At 43.9% G+C, this 19,390-nt stretch overlaps 3 protein-coding genes across 4 annotated transcripts in view; all 3 read left to right on the plus strand.

Annotated features, from left to right (window-relative positions):
- LOC109411327 (dipeptidase 1) overlaps positions 1-19,390 on the plus strand; it is a 911,905-nt gene that overhangs the window by 59,019 nt on the left and 833,496 nt on the right. The window lies entirely within an intron of this gene.
- Positions 1,843-4,382, plus strand: LOC134292148 (uncharacterized). Of its 2 annotated transcripts, XM_062860949.1 has the most exons (4): positions 1,843-2,240; positions 2,305-2,971; positions 3,042-3,243; positions 3,303-4,382. In XM_062860949.1, the coding sequence occupies exons 1-4, from the start codon at positions 2,135-2,137 to the stop codon at positions 3,540-3,542; spliced, it is 1,215 nt and encodes a 404-aa protein (XP_062716933.1). In that variant the 5' UTR covers positions 1,843-2,134; the 3' UTR covers positions 3,543-4,382. The 2 variants fall into 2 exon arrangements, with proteins under 2 accessions (XP_062716933.1, XP_062716934.1); XM_062860950.1 differs by having other exon boundaries at positions 1,843-2,971.
- Positions 6,414-9,503, plus strand: LOC134292049 (uncharacterized). The gene is made up of 2 exons (XM_062860714.1): positions 6,414-7,756; positions 7,824-9,503. The coding sequence occupies exons 1-2, from the start codon at positions 7,604-7,606 to the stop codon at positions 8,898-8,900; spliced, it is 1,230 nt and encodes a 409-aa protein (XP_062716698.1). The 5' UTR covers positions 6,414-7,603; the 3' UTR covers positions 8,901-9,503.

A 19,390-nucleotide genomic window follows, 5' to 3' on the forward strand; every position in this document is an offset into this window, starting at 1 on the left:
AAAGAAAGAGAGTAAAATGAAGCCTTTCTAGACAAAAAAAAAACTTCTCTTTCACAAAATGGTGAGCGCCAAAATTAGTGATAAAAAATAACACTTCGGGCCATGCTACACCAAAGAAAAATCACAACACGTACTTTTTGGAATTTTATGCACTACTGTGCAAAAAAGGTCAGCAAAAAATGAACAACATTCACTAAAACACTGACTAAACAATAAAACCAAAAAGATACGGAAAAAAAACAGGCAACAAGATTTACAGACGCACGAACCAAAAAATAAAAACTAAACACACACACACACACACACACACACACACACATTCACACCAAAATTATACAGCTACCGGTGGTCGTCAATACATAACAATAAAAGCACATAGCACGCATGTCGCCGAATGGAATTTGCACCAAAAAATTCACGCCGAAGGCAACGAATACCAACGGCCGTGAAATGCACAGTACAAACTCCAACATTTCACCTCGTCGACACTGTTATAACCGGTAAAAATAAGATAAAGACATTCTTTCGTGACGTACAAGTGAACCGTGTAAGTTGGTAGTCATCATAAAACTGAACGTTTATTCTTCTATTGCACCCAGTGCTCTTAACAACATGTTAAGTATTACGCTATAACAGTAAGGTTTCGAATCCGTGTTCTGAATCTGCCCACAATTATTCCCTAATTAATTGTTTCCCACTTAATGAGCCACGAGGAGCGTGTTCGCTTTGTAGGCCAGAGTATATCAGAATTTGACCCGATGCCAATTTAAAATTGTCAATTTGTGTTCTTCAAAGTTCGGCCAACGGACTCCGCTCAGTCCCAAGATCTCAAGCTTCATACGGCATTGCCTTATTGGCTAGTTGTGCCAGTTTACCCTGCTGGGCTAGGGTTTAATGCATTCCAAGTTCCAATTCTTTTCTGTTGTTTCGCGCTCAAAGTCATTGCCGTTGAATCAGTGCGTACTTAATCCTTCATTTTCGGTTTCTGAAACGGTTTTTTGGGTTTCGGAAACAGTAGGTTGTTGGCCTAAGGTCCCCTATTCACCGTGGTGGGTGGTCCCCTGCCACCTTAGGTATAGCTTCCGGTGGAGAATCTGTTCATACTCAGCCGCTGGAGCAAAAACAGACGCTGTTTGAGCCGCACCTCCTTGGTAAACAGACGCTTGGGACGTACCTCCTCAATCTAGCTGAAATCAGAAGGAAAACAGTGTCCAGGCTGCACTACCAGCTAAGCACACACCGCTTATCTGGCTGGCTTTGTCATCGCTTGACACGTGGAAGCATGGGGTAGGAACTTGTGAAGACCAGAGCTATGTTTTACGCTCTCCTTATCGACTCATACCGTTGACCAATGCAAATATTAATGTTCTTCTTTCGAATATATTGGATAGAATCCCAATAATCGTTTCAATATATGAGACAAAAACTTCCCAGTTAACATTGTGGAATAGGCTTTGGATCGCCAATCCAGAGGTGACGGGTTCGACATCCGTTCCAGTCGGGAAAATTTTCTCGACTCCCTGGGCATAGTGTATCGCTTTCCTTGCCTAACAATTTACAAATTGATGCAATGGCAGGCAAAGAAAAAACTTCAACTATTAACTGTGGAAGTGCTCAAAGAAAACTAAGTGGAAGATAAATCAGGACAAGTTCCTGTTGGAACGTAGAGCTACAAAGAAGAAGAATAATGAGAAAAAAAACCTGTCTAAATCAGATGATCGCTATAAATGACTTTCATGAATAGTCAGGCATACTAAAAGCGAAACAATGAGTTTATTTTGCTTAGACATCAATGTACTCCTTTGTTGATAGAGCTGAAGAAAGTTGATGACTGACAAGCACTTTTTAAAAATTCACGAGACAGGAATAGAAATTGCGCATACACAGTTCTAACAATAGTTAGGTTAGGGTATCAGACCACTACTTGCATCAGTGCAATCTGAATGAAGTAGTTGTGTGGCCGAATTTCTGTTTCTATCTTGTGCATTTGTATATTTTTAACGTTCGTTAGCTTACAGAGAATTCTTTTATTTTATAACCAATCAGTGCCTATTGTGAATTAATTCCTTACCGAAATTATTTTATATTTGATCCACCTTCTGTTTTAAATGCTGTTTGATTAACCTTTCATTATATGAATTTTCATCATTCAATATTAACCTGTGTACGTTCTATGCAACGTAACTTTTTAAAAACAAACGACAGTTTTTGGCCACTGGATATACTACTTTTGCTTGGTGGTAGGTAGAATATATGATTCTTGCAGTTTATGTTCATGTAATACGTTTCTTTTTATTTACTCAGGCGTCCCTACCGAACTTGTCGAACTATGGCAAAGAAATTGTTTTCGTTGTTACCAAATGTTAATTATCTATCAGTTCGCATTGGGCGTACTCAAATCTCTTGACACGCATCCCAACATGCTGGAAAAAGTTTGGTCTATTGTGCTTGCTATTTCCTTGGTTTCATGCTACACAAAAGAGTTTGTCTATTGCTATCATCGGAAATCACTTCAAAAGCTACGGGACTTCATCAACGAGAAGTCGATGTTTTCTGGAGACACATACCACGATGCAAGGATTCGTTCTAAACTTAGGTCCATCATTAACATGTTAACTGGAGCAGTTCTCACTATTGCTATTTTAGAACAAATTATGTTAACATTAATTTACAAAAAGGATAATCGACTCTTTGAACCACCCAGTATCATAAATGCTTTCGGGAGAATGGCCCCCGTCGCACGGTTCATGAACTATTTTCTGTTTGGAATAATTTGGTTTTGTAAATTCTCATGTTGCACTTTTACGGTTATTTCACTTCTGATTGGAGTTCGATCTGAGTATCAAATAATATCGCATGGCTACGAATGTCTGCTAAAGTATGTTTTAGCTCTGGACAGCTCCTCGCCTATGTGGGACAAAGTCATTCATGAAACTCGAACGATCTGCGATCAACATGTGAAGCTTTTAGGGTAATCAGCTGCGTAAATTAAATTTTTCGGTGAATTTCATCAATTCTTAGTTCTCTCTTTTTTTCATCAGGTACATTCAGCTGATTCAACCTGTTGTGGGAGTTCTGTTTCTAAAGCTTAATTACTTTTCAAAGCTGTTTATTGGAATGATGATGTTCGTAGTCATGAACGAACCGTTTTCTTTTGGAACACTGGTGCTTGTTTCGTGCTTGCTATTCTTCCTCATGGAAGGCTATTGGTGGTGCTGGTTTCTGGACACATTCCAAGATATTGTGAGTACTTGATGAGTACATAACTGATAACGCAATACAATTACCGAACTTGTTTTCAGAACGAAGAAATCTGTTCAATCGTGTACGAGATATTGCACCTGCTGCATCAAAAATCGACAAATCAGCACCAAAAGTTTGCTCAACTAAGGAAAGAGCTGCTCATCGTTTCCACATGCACACCACACGGCGCGCGGTTCAAGTGGGGCGGAATTTTCTACATCGACAGAGCTCAGTTTGTGAGATTTATCAGAGCCGGATATTCAGTGTTGACCTTTTTGTTAAATTTCCATTCCTGGTGAAGCTTTGAAGTATTTTCTGATTGCAATCTAATTAATCCTGAGAATTAGAAGTCGACTGTTAACACCTAACGCATTTCAATCTAATGTTTGAATTGTTTTTTTTTTCTTGTGTATTCTATGAAGCGTCTTGATTAAGACATATTTTTTCACGCAGGGACACAAAAGCAGTAAAAATTAATCCATTGCCGTTTTCCCACCGAGCTTGAAACTGTACAAGTCGTTTTACGGTTAGTTTGATATCTGAGATTTCGGCACTTGTACAAATGTGAAACTCGATCCCGATGTTTTTTCGTGCTCCGACACGTGCGGAGGTCATCGTTGGTTTCCCACACGGACCTAAGCAAACATTTCGACAACGATGACGACGACGATGACGACGACGACGGCGGACGGATAGCTGTCATTAACTTTGAGAAGATGCTGATCCCAACAGAAAGAAATTCCCGCTCGCTCGCAACCGTTAGAAGAAAAACAGTCATCTTTGCCACTCACGTCCCACAACCCGAGCGGTTGGTTGGTTCGGATGTTCGCTCGGTATACTTTGCGAGGAGCCATCTCGAACGTGTTACACTTACCCAACTGCACCCATGTGGCTTGTTCTCATATTGTTTGTTTGCGTCGTAGACCTTTTTTGTTTCCCCCCTGGAGGCAGAATGTAACCGTACGTATCTTCAGCGCCGAAATGTTTGGGCTCTGGTTTTTTTTGCAGACATTATCGTGATTGCTTTTCGACCCCATAGCGGTTGGTGATTCGTGAGTGTTTTCCAAAAACTGTTGGTTTTTCAACAAAACAAAGTTGTTCTAGGGCAGCTTTGCTTAAGGGTAGCTTGATTTCTGACGTAAAACTGACCTTTTTGAGCAGAAATGGAAAACCATAGTCATTATTCAAAAAGATATCTTTATTATTAAAAACAGAATTGTGTTGCAAGTCACGGTTCGGCCTTCTGATAATTTTCTTGCATGGGCATTTTACGTAATAATTTGTGCTCTTGTAATATCTTTCCCACTTTTGAATAGGCACAACAATGCGGTTTTTGTTTTGAAGATTTCCATGAAATTTTCACAATTTTCCATAAATTCTTCTCTAGTTTGTGGTCCTGGAAGGCAGAATGTGGGGTTCAGATGGTCCAGGAGATATTCTGGATTGTCTCCATATATCCATAGAATTGGTCATATGCTTTGTTCAACGGGTACCATTAGATCCCAACTACCCAAACAACCACTAGGTCCTATTGTTCACCATGCGTGCTAATACACTGCTGTGATGGAACTGACGTGCTCTACATGGCCAAGTAATAGCCTTATAAGTCTAAAAAGGTGGAATATGGTACTAATAGTTACTTGGGTAGCAAGAAGAATGGTGTCCTAAGCAAAGTCATTCAGCCTAGAACACCATTCTTCTTGCTATTTGGGAACAAATGACACTTTTTAAACCAAGTATGTGAGTAAGATTCGTTCACGAAGACAATCCAAAATAAAAGAATAATAGAATAAAGACAAACTGGCAACGAGGGCCTAAGTTCACAATTCGCTACTACGTGGTGCTGGCGTCAAAAACATACAATCTATTGTATCTCCAAAACTTGTATAGCTTAATTAAGCCGTCTTTGGCAAGGTATTTCAGTGGATTTAGAACTAACTCGTACAAAATACATTGGTTCAGAATTCATCTTAAAGCTAGTCGCATGAGAAAATCCCTAAGTAACTATGGCAACGGTGCTGCGGCCAGGGGGCATTCATAGCGTAGCGCAAAGGGAAATTCCAAGAGCGTTACAGAGGATCCCAAGGATTTCAGGGTGTATCAAGAGATCTCAAGGGAGTTTGAAGGAAGTCCCAGGGAGTTAAAGCGAATACCAGGAGGTCTCATGGAAGTTTCAGGAAACCTCAGGGCGTTTCAGGGGAACTCAGCGGGTTCAAAGGGAGTTCCAGAGGATCTCAGAAGTGGTTTAGCGGGTCTCAGGGGCCTTTCAGGGGTTTTACAGGGGAGTTTTTGGGAGTCTCATGGGCATTTCAGGTAGATTCTAGGGGTCCCAGAAGGTCCAATGGGGATTCAGTGGGATCTGGGGATCTCAGGGGCGCTTCATGGGCAGTTTAGGGGGTCTCATCGGCATTCCATGGGCTCCAGGGGCTCCAGTCGAGTCAAGTACAAGACACTGAAGACGACCTTACAGTTGAGGTCGAAATACGTATCTGTCAAAGGATGCAAATTCATGTCCTAATCGGCGAGATCCGACTGCGCATTGCCAGGATCCAGCGACAGGAGGAGAAAGTCAGGCGCCGGTTCAACCCAGGCCGACTGGAAAACGCTGCGGTGTAAAGGTCCTTCGTCGAGGAGCTAGAGAACCGTGCTGCAAGAAGGTGTCAGGCCATTCGGCCGAAGGCCGTTAGGCCGAAGGCCATTAGGCCGAAGGCCATTAGGCCGAATGGGCAGTAGGCCGAATGGTCATTAGGCCGAACGGTCAGTAGGCCGAATGGTTCTTGGTCCGACAGATCACTGAACTTCTGTTTTTGTAGTTGAAAAAAAATATAGTTGCGTAAAACTTACTGACATTCGGTTTTCCTTTTCTATGCAAAAATTGTCGTTTACATTTTCAATGTCGTAGAAATGTATTGCTTCTTCAGGTAATTCAGTCTATTTCTTCTTTCTTTACATACAGATATTCAAACCATAAATTTATCCTTCTTTTCAACATAAGCAGTTCTTTCTAGTTTCACTGGTAAAGTAGTTTTTGATTTTAGTGATGATTTTTTCCTTCTTTTAAACATAGGCTGTTCTTTCTAGTTTCACAGTAAAAATGGATTTTTGTACTGAAACCAGTTTCACTGGTGAAGTAGTTTTTGCACTGAAACCGCTGATATTTTAATAGTTATTTATGTAACGAGTTGCAAAAAGTTTATTTTTTCAGCACGAGTCGTACATTTATCCGACGAGGCTTGCCGAGTTGGATAAATACGAAGAGTGCTGAAAAAATTGAGTTTTGCAACGAGTTCCATACAAAATTTTATGCAATGTTTTTTTCATAATGCAACTCATTTGGGTTGCATAATGTTCATAATGCAACTCAAATGAGTTGCATTATGAACTTTATACAACTATTTTTCATTATACAACTCGTTTCAGTTGCATAATGAACCAGTACGGAAAAAATGGCCATTATGATACCAAAATGAGTTAGATAAAATATAAATTATGATACTGAATTGCATAAATAGTATTTTTTGTGTATACAATAATTATAATTGATGTATTGGACCGATATCAACTTACTTTTGATTTTTTGAAGAGTCAGTTCGAAAAGTGTTTATCAAAATTTGACGTTTCTAAGAAAACAAAACTTTAACCGTTTTAAATATTTATAAAATAAGATATACTTTTTATCCCCACACTCAGGAAAATTGCCTCATACTTAATGGCAAATATCCATGTGCCAAACCACATCCAAAGTATATGCAACCAATACCCGAATAAGCAGGCAAATTAGCACATGAATAGTATGTGCTCTAAATTGTATGAGTCGCTGCTGTATGGTGCCTCATCAAAAGTATGAGCCGCACTAATGGAAAACATTTGTTTACCCCCATTGCAAAAATCCATGTCCCGGACACATAGAAGGAATGAAGATTTTTTTCCCAGTGCACTCGACTACCTGAAGAGAATTGGAAAAAAAGGTTACTTTTTCAACTTGTATCAGTATATGATGATATTATGTAATCATGTAATCTTGTTCTCTTGGGCATTTGCTGTTCTGTCGAATGATACCGTTTGTTTGCTTATCCAAGCATATGGTGTTTTCCGGGTTTCTAACTATTCGGCTGACAGTCACGAGGTCGAAGGAATAGCTTCCATCTCGCACCAAAAATACCCTCCACATAGATTTTCAGCGGCGATGTATTCACATATTTCCTTGATTGAAAAAAATCACTTTTAATACTTGATCAATCATGAAATGCAATTTTCTGCATATTTGTAAATCAAAGCATGCCCTGCAAAAAACGCATAATTTTAATTGTTTTTATTTTTGAATAAATGTCACCGAAACAAAAAAACGATCTAGTAGACCATGCCTAAAATTTATTTAAAATCAGCTCATTCTGTCATCTTTTCTCGTTTTTGCAACATGTGTGCTGCTGTTATCCATCCGGAGTTGCTAAAAAGTTCCCGCGGGAGGGACATTTTGTCGTGGAATGGCTATCTCTACCATAAAAATAAACGAGTAAGTATTTATTAAAACTGTGGACAAAAATGTTTGATAAAAATTACATCCTTTTTTCACTATGCAGGTTGAAGCCATGTACTACTGGGAGTGCAGCCTTCGCAAGCATGCAAAAGAAGGCATGCAATCCTGTCCAGCACGGCTTGTAACGGAGCTCATTAAAAATGAGCACAATGTCGTTTCCGGAAATGCTTCAAGCCATTCCCACGAAGCCGATCCCATTGCTGTGGAAGCTGTTCGGTTCAGAGATGGGATAAAACGTTCTGCTGCTGGAGATAGTGGCCCACCGTCGCGGATAATTCAGAGGGCAGTAGCCAACGTTCCTACCGCCGTGCAACATCGATTGTCATACGATGCTCAACGGAAACTTGCCAAGCGGTCGAGACCAGCATCAGAACCTGAGCCGGATACAATTGATAAATTTGAAGTTCCGGGTCAGCTACGACTTACTTTGGATGGTCTGCCATTTTACCGAGGAAATGCGGAGGTAAAAGGGGAGAAATCTGTAATATTTGCAACGGATCAGGACCTGAGACGGCTGGCTCTGTCAAAATATTGGGTAGCGGATGCCACTTTTGACACTGTGCCAGGGATTTTCCGTCAGCTCTTCACGATCCATGGCAGCATCGGACCGGAACATACCCGCACGGTTAATCTCGTATATGTCCTAATGACATGCAAGATGGAAGAACTATACCGTGAAACCCTGGCGCAGGTGTCGAATTTTGCTGCCCAATCGGACATTGAGCTGGAACCCCGTGTGATTCTAACGGACTTCGAAAAGGCCATTCTAAATGCTTTCGAGCACGAATTTCCGGAAGCAGAGCGAGTAGGATGCTTTTTTCATTTCTCCAAACATTTATGGAAAAAGGTCCAAACATCGGGCCTTATTCCGTTATTTGGGAAAAACGGGGATGCGATGTACAACGCGTACAAGAGGATCCAAGCATTGGCCTTTTTGCCAGCCGCAGACATACCCAAAGGATTCTCCTTAGTCGCCAAGCATACCCCGACAGAAATGCGAGTAGTTCTTGACTACCTTGAGGAAACGTATGTCCTGGGTAAGAAGAAACCTGGAACAAGATCAAAACGAGCGAACCATTGTACTCTCCTTCGCTGTGGTCGGTGTACCAAAATGTGGTAGACGACCTGCCTCGTACCACAAATCAGGTGGAATCCTGGCATAGTAGGTGGTCGAAAATTGTAGGGGCGCACCACGTAAGTACAAGTAAGATCATGGAAGTAATGCAACAGGAGCAGAAATCTGCAGACGGCCGAGCATCCGTTTATCTGGCTGGAGGCGGAGATGGTAAACGGAAAGAATTCCAGCAGAAGGATGAACGCTTAAAAAAAGTGGTTTTGAACTACGAAGGATATGAAATGTTGGATTATTTGAATGCAATTGCTTCTAATTTGCATGTTTAGTTGTTGTGAACTTGTTTTACTCATAAATAAAATGAAATACTATTAAAAACTGAAAATCTTGTTTTTTTAACTTTCAATATTACAATTGTAATTTTTCTTTATTTTGATCTCTCCCAATCTGTTGTTCAATTGTTAAGCTCCTAATATTTTTCTTTGGTTTTTTTCTTTTCGTGTAGCTGTCACGAAGGTCTTTCATGCCCAGGAAAGTGGAAAACATTACCAATATGTTCCGTTCTTGCTCCAAAGCTGCTGAATTGCAATCCGTTCTGATGACCATTCGGCCTAATGACCATTCGGCCTAATGACCATTCGGCCTAATGACCTTCGGCCGAATGACCTTCGGCCGAATGGCCTTTGGCCTAATGACCCAGCATCGAGAATAATTTGGGTGAGCTACGCACCCGGAAAAATCAGTGGATCACAGATGATACCTGGAAGAAGATAGAGGAGTGAAGAAACGCCAAAGCCGTGATAGAGCGAGCGAAAACACGAGGAGCCAAAGCCGTAGCCCGTCAGCGCTACAAAGGAAATGAATCGCTCATGTAGACGGGACAACAGAGCGTGGGCGGACTCCCTAGCCGACGAAGACGAGAAAGCCGCAAACACAGGCGATATCCGTCTCCTCTACGATGTCTCACGTCGCCTTAGTGGGACTAAGACGAATGCTACGATGCCCGTGAAAGACACATCTGGACAGTTACTGACCGACCCGGCTGACCAGTTGAAACGCTGGTTCGAGCACTTTGGGAACCTTTTTCAAGTGTCAGTCACGCCATCAACACCTCAGCATGATCCGCCAACAGTTCGACGCATTACCCGTGTCAACACCCAAGCTTACCTTCGGTAGCCACGTCGATTATGCCTGTAAAAGAGCCTCCACAGCTATTGGGGCACTGTCCCGGATGATGTCCAATAGCTCAGCGGTGTACGCCAGTAAGCGCAAGCTTCTGGCTAGTGTTGCTACGTCCATACTTAGGTATGGCGGCCCGGCGTGGGGTACCGCGCTAAGTACTGAATGCTACCGATGGAAGCTGGAAAGTACTTACAGGCTTATGTGTCTGAGGGTTGCAAGCGCGTACCGTACCGTGTCACACGACGCTCTCTGCGTCATTACTGGTATGGTGCCTATCAGCATTCTTATCAGTGAGGACATGGAGTGCTTCGAAATGCGTGGCACAAGAGGCATACGCAGGACTGTCAGGGTGGCCTCTATGGTCAAATGGCAGCGCGCGTGGGACAGTTCCACCAAAGGAAGGTGGACCCATAGGTTGATACCAAGGGTAGATAGTTGGATTAATAGGCGCCATGGGGAAGTTACATTCCACCTGACACAGGTCCTTACAGGTCATGGTTGCTTCCGATAGTATCTACACCGTTTCGGGCATGCGGATTCTCCCGAATGCCCAGTGTGCAATGGTTTAGAGGAAACGGCGGAACACGTTTTGTTCGTGTGCCCGCGTTTTCGCACAATGCGTGACCGCATGCTTGCCACATGCGGGTAGGACACAACTCCGGACAACTTGGTCCAGAGAATGTGTAGGGATGAGATTAGCTGGAACGCCGTTTCAACGGCTATCACCCATATCGTCTGGGAGCTACAGAGGAGGTGGCGCGTGGACTCGGAGAATGGCTAGTCCAGATGCAGTACAAGAAGTGGTCCAGGGGTTCGAAGTCGGCTTCGTAGGTCATACCGGTGCCCTGCGGTCGAGATCGACCCTTACAGCGATTAAGTGGCCGCGGAGAGGAAGTCCCGGTAGCGGTGCTGTCGTGGCGTCAGTCTACTGGGTTGGATCCGAGCCCGCGGTTGGAAAGGGGTCCCCGGCAAGGGTCGGGGTAGGTGAGACCCTGCTGTCTGCAACCTATGGATGCATCTGATAGGGCCTGAAGGGTAGTGATACCCTTCCTTACGGGCAGGTCAGATCGGGTTGCATGTGGGCATCAGTTCTTGATGTCCGCTCAGCAGTAGGGCGCGGGCGGGGTTGACCCTGCCCGCCTTCCGAGGACAAAGGGAGTGGCGAGGACCACTCGGGAAACTGGCTAAGCGCCAGCATGCTATCGTGATGGACTCTCCAGAGCGAGTCATCGATGTTCGTTGCTGCTAGGCTACGGCAGCTAACCTTGAGGGTGCGATATGCACTAGCCCCTCTCTGAAGCAATACCTTCTTGGCGGTTCCGGAGAGACGTAGGGTTTGGCGACCATAGGAATGTGTTTTAGTGGGTCGAGGAGAGAGTAGTCCTGGCTTCTACTGGCGTTGTAGAAGACGGCCTTAACCCCACACTACCCTAACCTTCCTGTTAGGGTGTCTGATGAGCAGATTTATCCCCCTATGGTTTAGAAGGGAAAAAAAAAACACCCAAGCTCCGTCAGTGCAGGAGATAGAAACAGCCATCCGTAGCATGAAATCAAACAGAGTCCCAAAACAGCTAACCAAAAAGGGTGACCTGACTGTATGCGATAATTGGCGGGGCATCCTGTTACTGTGTATCGTTCTCGAAGTCCTCTGCAAAGTGATCCTGAACCGGGTACAGGAGAAGATTGACGCAACTCTTCGACGGCAGCAAGCAGGAGTCCGTGCCGGACGATCATGTGTGGACCATATTGTCACGCTCCGTATCATTCTGGAGCAATTCAATGAATTCGAAGAGTCTCTCTACCTGGTGCTCATTGATTACGAAAAAGCTTTCGACCGTCTCAATCACGGAAACATGTGGGAAGCCCTCAGGCGCAAGGGTGTCCCTGAGAAAATCATCGGCCTCATTGAAGCACAGTAAAGGGCATTTTCGTGCAGAGTACTGCACAACGGTGTTTTGTACGATCCCATCCAGGTCGTTGCTGGAGTGAGGCAAGGATGTATACTATCTCCGCTACTGTTCCTTATCGTAATTGACGAGATCCTGGTAGATGTGATTGGTCGTGGGAAGCTGTGGCAGCCTACTACGCTTTCAGCACCTAAATGACTTCAAATTGGCTGATGACGTTACTCTCCTAGCTCAACGGCGCTCTGATATACAGAGCAAGCTCGATGATCTTTCCAACCGCGGTTGGTCTTACCATCAACGGCAACAAGATCAAATAGTTAAATGTAGGACATGGTCAACACTTCCAGCTTTACGGTAGCTCAGCAAGCAGTGCAGAATGCGGAACGCTTTCAATATCTTGGTAGCCAAATGGTGGCCGATGGTGGCACCAAGATTGACATAGATGCACGGATAAAGCATGCGAGGGCTACTTTTGCGTGTTTAAGAAATGTATGAAAAAAAAACAACGCACCCAAATCCGAATCTTCAACACAAACGTGAAATTTGTACTGCTGTACGCCAGTGAAGCTTGGTATGTATCAATGGAGAACACTCAACGGCTGCAGGTCTTAATCAATAGACGTCTGCGGTATAAAATTCGTGCATGGTGGCCTCACAATTGGATCTCCAACGTGGAGCTCCATCGTCGATGGCATCAAAAGCCAATAGCGACAGAAATTCTGGCGCGAAAGTCGAGGTGGGTTGGCCACACGTTACTCAGGGGCGAGAACGAAATCTGCAAGCAAGCGGTAGATTGGAACCCAGCAGGATATCGCAGCAGAGGCAGATCCAGAGCCTCAACAACGAAATGTAGTAAGTCGACAGTAATTTGACCTGGCCACAGGTCAAGGCGATGGCTGGCAATCGCCCAGGATGGTAAGGGGCTGTCCATAAACCACGTGGTCATGAGGGGGGGGGGGGGGGGTTCGGCCGATGACCATTTTGTATGGACAAATAAAACATTTGGTATGGACTAATGACCACGCGGGGGGGGGGGGGGGGGGTTGAAAAGTCCCAAAAAAATGACCACGTGGTTTATGGACAGCCCCTAATCTTTCAATTCGGCCCTCTGCGCACCACTGCTCAGGGCTGAACGTAGTAAGTGGATATCATGATCGACGCGTGAGACACTTCATGTTGACTCAATGCATGGTAAATTGATAAAGATACTCAAAAAGGTTTGTCTAACTACATGGAAAATTGGCGGGGATTTGAGGAACGAGCACAAATTCTCTGTTACTGTCAAGGTCAAAATTCTTCCAAACGATACGTTGTAATAATTATACAACTTTCTTTCGTTTCTTATCTTTTTTAACCTACCCCATCCCATCCTCTAAACAATGTCCAATTGTTCGCTTGTAAGCGTAAACTTTTTGTCTCCCGATCGGAACTTGCCATCTCCGGAGTTCGGACCGAACCAGACGACAGAAGTAAGTTCATTAGAGACAATACAATCGAATATAATTTGAAGAAGGGAGCCATAATGGTGGAGACCCCGGCATTGTTTTGGCACCAACCGAACATTCCAGTAATGATGTAACTTTTTTCTGAAGAGAGGTTTTGTTTTGTTTCAAGAGAGCCATTTTCACGAACCACGACGACGACTCGGCGATGATAACCGCACCCGAGAAGGGGGTGAGAATATCTCTTGAGAGGAAAGAAAAATGCAACAAACTAAAGGTGGCATAAAAGTTTCAGCTCAAGGTGACAGAGAAGGGGACTGGATGGCACACCATAAACTTTTCCTGCCGGAGGAGGCAGCTGACTTTCGGGTGGCAAAGGTCAGACTGGAAGCCGTTAGCTTTTACGCTTGACTTTTCCCTCAGTTGGCACTGTTTCAATAAAACTTTAATGAGATCATTAAGACTGGGGTGGCTGAGCCCCGATGGATGCAGCTAGATCTTATGAGTACGGATGAAAGTTTGAAGCATGAGATACTCGAGATTGGGCGGAAAGAATGAACAAATAAGAGAATTACGCCTGTATGTTTGGCTTCAGTTTTTTCCATCTTTTAACTGATTATATAGAATATGACAGTTCACGTCAGACTAACCTTGAATGAGCATTGCATTCATTCAAATAATAATATCCTTCTCTGAAAAATACCTGTATAAATTAAACACATTTCGGAAGAAAAGAGAAAATTATTATATGGTATTGATGGATATTTTGATTTGGAACGTAGGATGCCAAAAAAACGTGAGCATGACCAGCATTAACAGCTAGCCTGAACAGTGAACGCTGTTGTTCGATATGTTGGGACATCTTGATCTTAGATTCGCCAAGTCTAGACGATCATTTGAAAAGGGCCTAACTGCTTTGCGTAAACAAACATGTTTTTGTCTCTGTAGGGCCCATCTGCATCCACCCACGCACATCAACACCCTTATCAGAAAGAGTGTTCTTCAAGCTATCTGTTAAGGGTGTTGATGTGCGTGGGTGGATGCAGATGGGCCCTACAGAGACAGAAACATGTTTGTTTACAAAAAGCAGATAGGCCCTTTTCAAATGTTCATCTAGAAGTGTGATGAAACAGGCAGCTGGACTGATAACATTTTTCCTTGATTTGCTAAATCAATTTTATATGGGTTTCTGGGGAAGTCTATGAATATAGAAAATGTTGCTCAGCAACTGAGAATTGATTCTTTGTAGAAGCAATTATTATGTTCCTTAGTGCGTGGGCATGATTGCATTTCAATTCACCAGAGTCGACCAGACTCTAGGAAGCTCGCTTAAAGAATAGAACACTCTCCAACCTCTCCCTCGCCTATGAAAGTAACTTTTCTTCACCTAACCGGTCACGATGATACAACAACATACCTTTCCGGGGTCCTCTACGTCCCACGCTCTGCGGGCTCACCATAAAACTTAAGGAATGAAATTAAATTAACCTTATCAGCGCATTATTTCTTCCTACCGACCTTTCCACCTCGACAACCCAACCATCCCTCAACGTGGAGGCAAACTTGCCAAAATAATGCTTTTCAGCTAATTGCGTCAGTGGGAACCCGACCGCCCGCCCGCTGGGACGCGTCCTGAATGAAGAAAACAACAGCAACCAAAAACATCGGTTACCTACCTACCTACACGGACGAGCGGGAAGAGCCACCGAAAAGAAGAAAGTGTTGATTAGTGATTAATTATGGAAAGCTTTCAAAGATGCGGGTCGTCGGAGTTATTGTTGTTTGCCGGAATGGGTCAGAAGTCTTAAATTTAAACTTGGTGAGCCTCCGCCATCGGTGAAAGGTAAAAGCTCATTAGGGGCAGCACCGACCTAGTTCAACCAGGCCGGTGGTGGGCTCTTTAAGATTCCTTACTTATTAAGCTGGACTGGAAGGAAGCCGGTTGATGGTGACTGACTAGCGTAGGCGGCAGAAGTTGCTGCCCATGGGGAGTGGGTAAAGTAATTTTCCCAGTGGAACAAATCGTTTCAATTCTGGTCGATTAAACGAATTAATGAAAAAGAGACCCCAACACTGATTGGACAAGTTTGATAAGCCCTTTGTCTAGGCAATGATTTATGAGGTATGTTGTACATTACTTGTGAAGATAATGCAGAAGAGAAAACGGGTTTTACTCTTCTGGGAATGACATTTCTTGAATAACTGTTTAGACCGGTTTACTATTGTCTGAAGATAAGTAGCTTTATGAAATTCTAAACCTTACTATTACGAAGATCATAAGGTATTCTTCAATTAAGACTATTTTTACTTATTAAGTTCTTACTTGAAATTTGGTTCGTTGATACTTACCTTACCGGTCAGACCAAGGGTCAGACTAAGGCTTGAGTGACCTCTGCTGTAAACTCGATTTCCTGCCACAATGCGTCCCTTAATTTTTCTCTGCTGGTGGCATTGTCGGCAGTCACCAGTGAGCCCAAGTACACGAATTCTTCAACCGCCTCGATTTCGTCACCGTCAAGAGAAATTCGGGATGATGGACGCGGGAATTCCTCCCTTGAGCCCTTTGCCATCATGTACTTTGTCATCGACACATTAATGACTAATTCGATTCGCCTGGCTTCACTCTTTAGTCGGATGTACGTTTCCGCCATCGTATCGAATTTAAGAGCAATAATTTAAGTATCATCAGCGAAACCAAGCAGCTGAACGGACTTCGTGAAAATCGTTCCACTCGTGTTTATCCCCGCTCTCTTTATAACACCCTCTTAAGCAATGTTGAACAGCAAGCACGAGAGACCATTACCTTGCTTAACCCGCTGCGAGAATCGAAGGGACTCGAGAGTGTCCCTGATCATTCGATCCATCGTCGCCTTGATCAATCGTATCAGTTTATCCGATAATCCGTATTCGTGCATAATCTGCCATAGCTGTTCTTGATCGATTGTATCATACGCCGATTTGAAATCGATGAACAAGTAATATGTGGGCACGTTGTATTCGCGGCATTTCTGCAACACCTGGCGGATGGCGAACATCTGATCCGTTGTAGCGCGTTCACCCACGAATCCAGCCTGATATTGCCCCATGAACTCTTGCAGTCTTGTAATCGGTGATAGTCGACGGCATAACATTTGAGAGAGTATCTTGTAGGCAGCGCTCAGAAGTGTGATCACGCGGTAGTTCTCGCAATTCAACTTACCGCCCTTTTTGTAGATGGGACACACGATACCTTCCATCCATTCCTCTGGTAATACTTCCTCCTCCAAAATTTTGGTAATGACCCAGTGTAGTGTTCTCACCAGTGCATCTCCACCGTATTATGGAAGCTCGCTTGGTAGTTGAGCTGCTCCAGCGGCTTTGTTGTTTTTTAACCGGTCAATTTCCTCCTTAGTCTCTTGGAGGTCAGGGGCTGGAAATATTCGGCCGTCGTGCCAATTCAGTTTAGCGTCGCAACTACTACTGGGACATCCACGTTGATGGGGATCCCTCTTTGGATCTAGCTGGGCGTGTTGCAGCATTTCTTACTCATCCACTGGATGCCAGAACAGACGCTGTTTGAGCCACACCTCCTGTGCTGTCATGCTCAATTCTTCAAAATTCCAGCGTCCCTATACTGGTATGCTCACAAGAAAATGATTTCACTATTGCGCCTAGTGAAGCATTATTTCGGAAAAGCCCCTCCATGCACTATTAATTCACGATTTTTAAGGAAGGCGCATTCTTTCTTCAGAATTTCCATTTATGAATTAAGCAAGAATTAATATTTCTAGAAAATTCTCTAGCCTTACCTAGATCAAACCTTGCTAAATGGTTTTAGCAAGAATGCCACTTAACATTTCTTTTAGTAGTTCGCTAGTGTTTTCTTCTCCAGTTTTTTTTCTCTGTTTTGTCCTCTTTGTGTTACCAAGTTGCTGCTGGCCATCCGGAAGACCAAGTCCCACAACAAGCTGGTACCAACACCACAAGGCACCGAATACGCTAGCAAGATGCGATTCACCCCCGGATGAGCTGCAGTGAAACCTTTGGTCCAATCCTTACCCTGTCCATCCCTCAAAATGTGACCTTCTATCCTTGAGCTGCCACGAGTACCCTGGCTTCCACCCATTACTAACAGATATCATTAAAAAGTTATTACTATGTATAGTGTATACTATTAAGTACAAAAAAAGATCTTCGGCTCCGTGAAGCGTTATACGCGATTGAGCCCCAAATAAATGAACTAGATAAAAAAAAATTAGTATTCCTTCAGAGTGCCCCACTTCAGAAATTCGTTCAGGAATTTCACCCTCAATTTTCCATGGAACTACCACAGGAGTTTCTCTAGAAATTTCTCAAAAGATTTATTTTGAAAGCAGTTCACGGGCTTCCCCAGAAATTCCTTCCGAAATTCCTCCCGGGAATCCTGAAGGACTTAACAGGAAATTCCTTCAAGGGTTACTACATGAGTAAAACGACACTATACCGTCTTCAACCAAAGATTACACACATTGAACGATCATGAGATGAGACAACGGACAACACATGAAACACCAAGTGATACAGTGGAGAATTTTCCGTTCCACAAAAAGTTTTCACCGACTGGAGCGGGGATAGTACCCACACTCCGAGGCTTACGAAACGATCAGATGACTGGCGCCCCTAGTCGCACGGCCACGAAGCTCAAACAAATACAATAATACATGCTCGTATTCCTTCATTAATATCTTCAAACTGTTCTGAAAGAGCTGCTCCAGAAATACATATTGCCTGATTTTTCAGTGGTTTTCTTTTAAGGATTTCTCTAAAACATCTTCTAGCAAATTTTCATGAAATTATTTTATAAACTTCTCCAGAAGTTTCTTAAGAAATTCTTTCAAAAAATGCAATTTCGATTTTTTTCCACACAGATTCGAAGATACTTTTAGAAACTTCTCTAGAATTTTTCTCTAGAAATTTACACAGTTTTCCAGAAACTTTCTCAACAGTTAATGTTTGCTTTTCTCCAGATTTACACACACACACACACACACAGACACACACACACACACACACACACACACACACACACACACACACACACACACACACACACACACACACACACACACACACACACACACACACTGTGGAGAGCCACCAGGCGAAGAAGAAGAAGCGAAAGGAGAAGGAAGTACAGAAAAAGGAAAAAAAGAGGAAGGAACAGAAGAAGAAAGAAAATCGCCGGCCCCCTAGGCAGAGGAAGAAGGGTGATGCACTGATCGTCGAGGCGAAGGACAAGACGACGTACGCTGCGCTCCTCAGGAAAGTGAGGGAGGACCCGGAGCTAAAAGAGTTGGGTGAAAACGTGGTAAAGACCAGGCGCACCCAGAAAGGAGAGATGCTGTTCGAGCTCAAGAAGGATCCGGCGATTAAGAGCTCAGAGTACCGGGAGCTCATTGCGAAATCCTTAGGCAGCGAGGCCACCGTGAGAGCACTTTCACAGGAGGCAGTGCTCGAGGTCAAGGATTTGGACGAGGTCACGACTGAGGAAGAGCTGAGAGTTGCATTGACCGAGCAGTGCAACTTGGAAGTACCGGTGACAATCCAAATCAGGAGATCGTTTGCAGGTACCCAGACGGCGGCAATCCGACTACCAGTAGATGCGGCCAACAAGATAGCGGTAACCGGCAAGATCAAGGTCGGATGGGCGGTGTGCCCGCTGCGACTGGCTCCCCGAGTCACCAAGAAAATGGAGAGGTGTTTCAGGTGCATGGAATTTAGTCACCAGTCCAGACACTGCAAGGGTCCAGCAGATAGGTCCAAACGGTGCTGGAACTGCGGCGAAAACGGACACGTTGCTCGAGACTGCACGAAGCAACCCAAGTGCATGCTGTGCAAGCCGGAGGAAGGAAATGGCCACCGGACGGGAGGCTATAAATGCCCGGCCTACAAAAAGGCGAAGGCAGGCCAACAATGATGCAGATAACGCAAATTAACCTGAATCATTGCGACATCGCACAGCAACTGTTGTGGCAGTCGACAACAGAGA

This window comes from Aedes albopictus, chromosome 3, assembly GCF_035046485.1.
Source record: "Aedes albopictus strain Foshan chromosome 3, AalbF5, whole genome shotgun sequence".
In the NCBI taxonomy this organism is placed as follows: Eukaryota; Metazoa; Arthropoda; class Insecta; order Diptera; family Culicidae; genus Aedes; species Aedes albopictus.

Bases quoted from the DNA above. Each gene is read 5' to 3' on its own strand.
- LOC134292148 (XM_062860949.1), top strand. From the start codon at position 2,135: ATGAATTTTCATCATTCAATATTAACCTGTGTACGTTCTATGCAACGT. The intron at 2,972-3,041 runs GTAATCAGCTGC...TTTTTTCATCAG, and splicing joins CAACATGTGAAGCTTTTAGG to GTACATTCAGCTGATTCAAC. The intron at 3,244-3,302 runs GTGAGTACTTGA...ACTTGTTTTCAG, and splicing joins TGGACACATTCCAAGATATT to AACGAAGAAATCTGTTCAAT.
- LOC134292049 (XM_062860714.1), top strand. From the start codon at position 7,604: ATGCCTAAAATTTATTTAAAATCAGCTCATTCTGTCATCTTTTCTCGT. The intron at 7,757-7,823 runs GTAAGTATTTAT...TTCACTATGCAG, and splicing joins TCTACCATAAAAATAAACGA to GTTGAAGCCATGTACTACTG.